General features: G+C 37.6%; 1 protein-coding gene across 1 annotated transcript; it reads right to left on the minus strand.

Annotated features, from left to right (window-relative positions):
• Positions 1–8: 8 nt before the first annotated feature.
• LOC121025027 (olfactory receptor 2B11-like) lies at positions 9–1,278 on the minus strand (the record flags this gene model as incomplete). Its single annotated transcript, XM_040467374.1, has 1 exon — positions 9–1,278. A coding segment is annotated over exon 1 (900 nt), but the record flags the coding sequence as incomplete, so codon positions are not given.
• Between the last annotated feature and the right edge of the window lie 6,962 nt (positions 1,279–8,240).

Genomic DNA, 8,240 nt, shown 5'->3' on the forward strand with positions numbered 1-8,240 from the left:
CTGACTAGGTTGCCTAATGCCCCCTTCACATCCTTATTCCTCAAGGTGTAGATAAAAGGGTTCAGCGCAGGGGTCACTACTCCATAGAAGAGCGCCATGAATTTGGGCTGGTCTCTTGAGATGGAGGAGGGGGGCTGAAGGTACATGCTAATGGCTGGACCATAAAACAAGAAAACTACAATGAGATGGGAAGAACATGTTCCAAAGGCCTTTTTCCTTCCCTCAGAAGACTTAATTTTAAATACGGCATGTCCAATGCAAGCATAGGAAGCAAGAATTAAGCCTAGCGGGACAGCTAACATAAAAATACACACCACAGAGAGTGTGAGCTCATTAGCAGCCTTTTCTCCACAGGCAGCCTTTATCAGAACAGGAATCTCACACAGCAAGTGGTCCAATTTCTTGAGTCCACACAGTGGTAACTGCAAGGTAGCAGTGGCCTCTGAGACAGCATAGGTGATTCCAGTCAACCACACAGTGGATGCCAGCAGGATACAGATGCGTGGGTTCATGATGAGGGTGTAGTGTAGAGGCTTGCAGATAGCCAGGTAGCGATCAAAAGACATAATAGCCAGAAGCAGACATTCTGTGCCCCCCATTATGTGGAAGAAATAAAGCTGAGCTGCACACCCCACATAGCTGATCGTCTTCTTGGTGCTTCCCAGGTTAAACAGCATCTGAGGGACGATGCTTGTGGGGTAGCACATGTCCAGGAAGGAGAGGTTGGTGAGGAAGAAATACATGGGGTTGTGCAGACGGGCATCTAACCTGGACACCAGAATGATGGCCGTGTTTCCTACCATGGCCATGGGGTATGTTATAAGAAGAATAGCAAATAGAGGAAGCTCCAGCCAAGGACGATCTGCAAAGCCTAGTAGAACAAACTCTTTAGGATGGCTGTTATTCATTGTGCCGCCATCTTCACCTTATTTCACCTACAGCAGGGAAGTGGCAGAAAATGTTGGAAGCATTAGGAGAACTGCATTCGCCATCCACTCACAGGATCTGGCACCAGTGACTTACTTTCCCTCACTACAGAATAGAGGTGATGCCTTTAGACAAGTAACCTGACCATTCTGAAACTGAATGTAGAACAAGGATGACGATAACTATCCCCTTGTGTTACAGGGCGAGTTAAAAGCAAAGTGGGAGCATCTTGTATTTGGGAAACTCCAAATCAGGTTTTTCAAACTTGGCTTGCTTGCATAAAAATCATCGGAGGGGGTCGTTAAAATGTAGTTCATTGTTTTCTGTCACTGAGTGTCTGATAGAGTGGATGTGGCATGGACCCAGGAGACACTGATGCAAGGGATTACTGAAATATTATGAACGGTGAAGGTCTTGAGGTCGTTGACGCACAAGAAGAATAAATGCCAGAGATCTAATACTCACCATGACCGTCTTGTTCACACTCAACCAGTGTTGAATAGTTATATCATCCCTATGGGGAGTAGGAAGGTAGGTTTTAAACAAGTCTATCTTAGTATTTTGGAAATAAGTAAGAAATGTCAGCTTCCTGAAGTATGCACTGAGAGAGATGAGCTATGACATCTGTTTCCCATGCTAAAGAATTAATTTTTGGATATATATTTTCTTGCATAAGAACTTCATTAAAACTGAGCACTTGTTTTTTAATAAATTTTAGTTTATTTATCTAGTAGTTATTTTCCTTTATCAAGTGGGCTTATCATTCTGTTTTTATACGAAACTGGATGGTTATTAGTGATCCACTTGATTTCATGTAGCTACCAATCCAACTTTTAACTCAGAGAAGTGGTTTCAAGAGGAAAGTCTATATTCCAATTCAGTCAGGACCAGAGACTTGCCTATATCCCCAAATTATTTTACATATTCCTTTCAAGATAAGAGGCACATTGTAATAGCAAAATTAAGTAGCTGAGTAAAGCAGTATTTTGGAAAGATTACTGGGTAATAAATTATTTTATTTATACTATTCTTTCCTTTGGTGGTAAACTGTTCCACAGTATCTAGAAGCTTCTGTAGGATAAGATAGATCATGATTATGGTTATGAGGTATTCCACTGACAAATTCTAGGTTACTTCACCAGTGAGTTAGTGGTTTAAGGGTAACATCACCATCTATGGTTACAAAGTACAGTTTTCATATTCTGTATTTCATTAAATCCTCCAAGCCATCCTGTGAGGTGTCACACAAAACTCACAGTTTGAGAGTTTGTTTGGAGGTGCTAGCAGGGAGCACAGAGACTCATATACCCTTGACAGAAGAATGGTCCTCCTCTATGGGGGGAAGGCCATCCTTTTTGACCAAGCACACAGCTCCAGGAGGCATGCACATGGAGTGGCATGGGAGGTGGGGGGACACCTGTCCACCCAGCAAGATCAGCCGTATCAACCCTGGCGATAGATGGGGTGACAGATGTTGCAGCCAGGACTCCCTGCACGTGTTGTGAGGAGCATGGAGTGTTGTATAGAAGTGATGAATCACTATAATGCATACATGAAACAAATATTACACCCTGTGTTAGCTATACTGGAATTTAAATAAAAACTTAAAAAACAAATCATGGCTAAGATGTGAATGTTGTCCTTTGATTACAAACTATACCTAGGTCAGAAGTGCACAGATAACAAAATAATTCAAACAAATCCTTAGGAAGACCTGTTTACTGAAAACTTCAGTAAGCATTTTGCATCCATGAAATCATTTAGTACTCCTTCCCAGACCTCATGAGAAAGGAAATTTTAGTATCCAGATTTTAGAATGGTGTTAATCATTCATTTAGGATACCGTTAAAAATTCAATGAAAGATTGTTGCGAATAACTAGGGAGGTTCTAAAGATCAAAGATCAATCAATTCCTTAAATGATGTAGTGTGATAATGAAACTATGATTTCAGAGGTTCAAGATTCCAAAGAAAGCATTGGTAGTCTAGAGATGTTTCCTGAAAGGTGTTTCTCCTACACCTTATTTGACCTTGACATTTTTCAAGATGTGGCATGAGTGCATTGTTAGGAACACATGTTGGCCAAAGTTGTTTTTCAGGTGAAAATCCTATGTTTTAGATGGGATACGACATAAAAGCATGGTATGAATTAATTTGGTTGTTAAAATAAATATTTTAAAATTGTGATCCACCCACATTCTTAAATAATTGCACATTAAGATCCTTATGGTGTTCTCATGGCCCACCTTTTAGATGTTTCTGTCATGGAATACTGTTCAATTTTTTAAGGAGTAATTTCAGGCTTGAGCCTCCGTGAATTCTACCATAGTTAATTCTATCTAACCTTAAGGAATCAAGTATGCTTACAACAATTTTATTAAATTCATATTATTTGGAATTTTGTTCACTTTACTCATCACAGAGGCTAGTTTTGTTTGTGATGGTGACCAGCCTACGGCCTCCTTTATTTCTTTAGATAATTCCCTAGGGATACCTCGTCAGTGTCCTAATCGCTGAAATTCACTCTTGTTTGAACTTTTCAATTTTACTTTGATTTATAATCTTCTCCATGTCATTCTCATGGTACTTAATTATTGTTAGTTCTCGGATCCATGACTTTTGGATCTTCTAACGTCCATTGATTTTTAATCACTGTTTTACTGCATAGAGGTCTATTTATCCATGGATGCTTAAAGTCACATTAAGAAAGTGCCAGACTTCATTCCTTTTGACATCTCCTTTGTATACTCAATCACATTTTCATCCATTTTTGTTTTATTCATACATCATCTTCATCACACATTGTTGGTGTGAGACCCTGAGAAGGACTGATTACCAAGAGAAATCTACTTGCATTCTAGAGCCATGAAATGAGGTATTTCCAAAGTCTAGAAAACGTTTCCTGAATGAAATGCTTTCTCTTTACTTATGTATATTAGGTACAGTGATGTACATACATTTCCATCATCCCTAAGAATGGGCAATTTAAAACAAGGTTGTTGTTTTTTTTTACTCACCTTATTTTGGTAAATATCACTTGATAAAAAGGAATTTTGGAAGAATACATGAATCTCAAACTTTCAGAGAAGGACAGAGAAACAGATGAATATATAAGAATTGGCTTCAGAAATATTTGTTTTTCATTTGCAACAATGCTGCTGAAGAGAAAACACTTGGGTTAGGAAGACAGTGGTACATAATATGGAGAATGCATTCTGGGTGTGCTATTTATAGTATGTGCTCCAGACTCTTGGGCATTGTTTTCAAACAGGCCATTTGTGTTTATCCTTAATGAGCTAACAGAGACAGTTCCTTGGGAGGGGTCGCCATGGAAATGCTTCTTATTATGGTTAATTACTTACTGAACTGAGGGTGGTAGCAAGTCCTGTCTGTTATTAGGTTTGTTTTAAAACAAACTAATTTAATTTCCCAACATAAACACTAATTTTAAATAGGATACAATTGGAATAAAGCAAGTTTGAAGAAATGATTCTGGGGGATTTAAATGCCAGTTTCTTTAGCATCTATGTTCATTTGTAGAATATCCTTCATAGATTTTTTAATATACAAGAATTTGTCCACATTTTTATTTAAATTCCAGTTAGTTAACATATAGGGTAATGTTGGTTTCAGGTATAGAATGTTGTGATTCATCACTGACATACAATACCCAACGCTCATCACTACAAGTGCCTTCTTTAATACCCATCACCTAATTCACCCATTCCCTCACTGACCTCCTTTCTAATAACCATCTATTTCTTCTCTATACATAAGAATCTTGTTCTTAGGTTCTCTCTCTACCCCCATGTTGATTTGTTTTGTTTCTTATTTGAAAATATGACAAATCATATGGTATTTTTCTTTCTCTGACTGCCTTATTTAGCTTAGCGTAATACATTCTAGCTCTATCTACATCATTGCAAATGGCAAGATTTCATTCTTTTATTTTTTTCAATTTTATTTTTTATTTATTTAAAATTTACATCCAAATTAGTTAGTATATAGTGAAACAATGATTTCAGGAGTAGGTTCTTTAATGCCCCTTACCCATTTAGTCCATCCCCCTTCCCACAACCCCTCCAGTAACCCTCAGTTTGTTCTCCATATTTATGAGTCTCTTCCATTTTGTCCCCCTCCCTGTTTTTATATTATTTTTGTTTCCCTTCCCTTATGTTCCTCTGTTTTGTCTCTCAAAGTCCTCATATGAGTGAAGTCCTATGATTTTTGTCTTTCTCTAATTTCACTTAAGATAATACCCTCCAGTTCCATGCATCTAGTTGCAAATGGCAAGATTTCATTCTTTTTGATTGCCGAGTAATACTCCATTGCATATATATACCACATTTTCTTTATCCATTCATCCATCAAGGGCCGTTTGGGCTCTTTCCATACTTTGGCTATTGTTGATAGTGCTGCTATAAACATGGGGGTGCATGTGTCCCTTAGAAACAGCACACCTGTATATCGTGGATAAATGCCTAGTAGTGCAATTGCTGGCTCATAGGGTAGTTCTATTTTTAGTTTTCTGAGGAACCTCCATTATGTTTTCCAGAGTGGCTGAACCAGCTTGCATTGCACCAACAATGCAAAAGAGATACTTTTTCTCTGCATTCTCCTCGCCAACATGTGTTGTTGCCTGAGTTGTTAATGTTAGCCCTTCTGACAGGTGTAAGGTGGTATCTCCTTGTGGTTTTGATTTGTATTTCCCTGATGATGAGTGAAGTTAAGCAGTTTTTTCATGTGGCAGGTGGCCATCTGGATGTCTTCCTTGGAGAGGTGTCTATTTATGTCTTTTGCTCATTTCTTCACTGGATTATTTGTTCTTTGGGTGTTGAGTTTGAGAAGTTCTTTATAGATTTTGGATACTAACCCTTTATCTGATGTGTCGTTTCCAAATATCTTCTCCCATTTTGTCGGTTGCTTCTTAGTTTTGCTGATTGTTTCCTTTGCTGTGCAGAAGCTTTTTATTTTGATGAGGTCCCAGTAGTTCATTTTTCCTTTGGTTTCCCTTGCCTCCGGAGATGTGTTGAGTAAGAAGTTGCTGCAGGTAAGATCAAAGAGGTTTTTGCCTGCTTTCCCCTTGAGGATTTTGATGGCTTCCTGTCTTACATTTAAGTCTTTCATCCATTTTGAGTTCAATTTTGTGTATGGTGTAAGAAAGTGGTCCAGGTTCATTCTTCTGCATGTCGCAGTCCAGTTTTCCCAGCACCATTTGTGACGAGACTCTCTTTATTCCATTGGATATTCTTTCCTGATTTGTTAAAGATTAGTTGGCCATGCGTTTGTGGGTCCATTTCTGGGTTCTCTATTCTGTTCCATTGATCTGAATTTGAGTGTCTGTTCTTGTGCCAGTACCATACTGCCTTGATGAGTACAGCTTTAAGTCTGGGATGGTGATGACTCCTGCTTTGGTTTTCTTTTTCAAGATCGCTTTGACTATTTGGGGTCTTTTCTGGTTCCATAGAAATTTTAGGATTATTTGTTGTAGCTCTGTGAAGAATACCATTGTTACTTTGATAGGGATTGCATTGAATATGTAGATTGCTTTGGGTAGTATTGACATTTTAACAATATTTTTTCTTCCTCTCCAGGAGCATGGAATCTTTTTCCATTTTTTGTGTCTTCTTCAATTTCTTTCATAAGCTTTCTATAGTTTTCAGTGTATAGATTTTTCATCTCTTTGGTTAGATTTATTCCTAGGTATTTTATGGTTTTTTTTATGCAACTGTAAATGGGATCGATTCCTTGATTTCTCTTTCTGTTGCTTCATTGTTGGTGTATAGGAATGCAACTGATTTCTGTGCATTGATTTTATATCCTACAACTTTGCTGAATTCATGAATCAATTCTAACGGTTTTTTTGGTGGAATCTTTTGGGTTTTCCATATAGAGTATCATGTCATCTGTGAAGAGTGAAAGTTTGACCTCTTCCTGGCCAATTTGGATGCCTTTTATTTCTTTGTGTTCTCTGATTGCAGAGGCTAAGACTTATAATACTATGTTGAATAACAATGGTGACAGTGGACATCCCTGTCTTGTTCCTGACCTTAGGGGAGAGCTCTCAGTTTTTCTCCTTTTTGATGATATTAGCGTTGGGTCCTTCATATATAGCTTTTATTATCTTGAGGTATGTTCCTTCTATCCCTACTTTCTTGAGGGTTTTTATTAAGAAAGATGCTTTATTTTGTCAAATTCTTTCTCTGCATCTATTGAGAGGATCTTATGATTCTTGTCCTTTCTTTTATTGATGTGATGAATCACGTTAATTTTTTTTGCAGATATTGAACCAGCCCTGTATCCCAGGTATAAATCCCACTTGGTTGGGGTCAATAATTTGTTTCAATGTATTGTTGGAGCCGGTTGGCTAATATCTTGTTGAGGTTTTTGCACCCATGTTCATCAGGGAAATTGGTCTATAGTTCTCCTTTTTGTGGGGTCTCTGTCTGTTTTTGGAATCATGGTAATGCTGGCTTCATAGAAAGAGTGTGGACGTTTTCCATCCATTTCTATTTTTTGGAACAGTTTCAAGAGAATAGGTGTTAAATCTTCCTTAAATGTTTGGTAGAATTCCTGTGGAAAGCCATCTGGCCCTGGACTCTTGTTTTTTGGCAGATTTTTGATTATTAATTCGATTTCCCTCCTGGCTATGGGTCTGTTCAAATTTTCTATTTCTTCCCGTTTCAGTTTTGGTAGTGTATATGTTTCTAGGAATTTGTCCATTTCTTCCAGATTACCTATTTTATTGGCATATAATTGCTCATAATATTCTCTTATTATTTTATTTCTGTTGTATTGGTTGTGATCTATCCTCTTTAATTCTTGATTTTATTTATTTGGGTCCTTTTTCTTCTTGGTCAAACTGGTTAGTGGTTTATCAATTTTGTTAATTCTTTCAAAGAACCAGCTTCTGGTATCATTGATCTGTTCTTTTTTTTTTTTTTTTTTTTTTTTGGTTTTGATACTATTAATTTCTGCTGTAATCTTTATTATTTCCTGTCTTCTGCTGATTTGGGTTTTATTTGCTGTTCTCTTTCCAGTTCTTTATGGCGTAAGGTTAGGTTGTGTATGTGAGATCTTTCTTCCTTCTTTAGGAAGGCCAGGATTGCTATACACTTTCCTCTTATGACCACCTTTGCTGCGTCCCAGAGGTTTTGGGTTGTGATGTTATCATTTTCATTGGCTTCAATATACTTTTCAATTTCCTCTAACTTCTTGGTTGGCCTATTCATTCTCTAGTGGGATGTTCTTCAGTCTCTAAGTATTTGTTACCTTTTCAAATTTTTTCTTGTGGTTGATTTTGCATTTGATAGT

This window comes from Herpailurus yagouaroundi, unplaced genomic scaffold (genome assembly GCF_014898765.1).
Source record: "Herpailurus yagouaroundi ecotype Mexico unplaced genomic scaffold, PumYag 67460, whole genome shotgun sequence".
Classification (NCBI taxonomy): domain Eukaryota; kingdom Metazoa; phylum Chordata; class Mammalia; order Carnivora; family Felidae; genus Herpailurus; species Herpailurus yagouaroundi.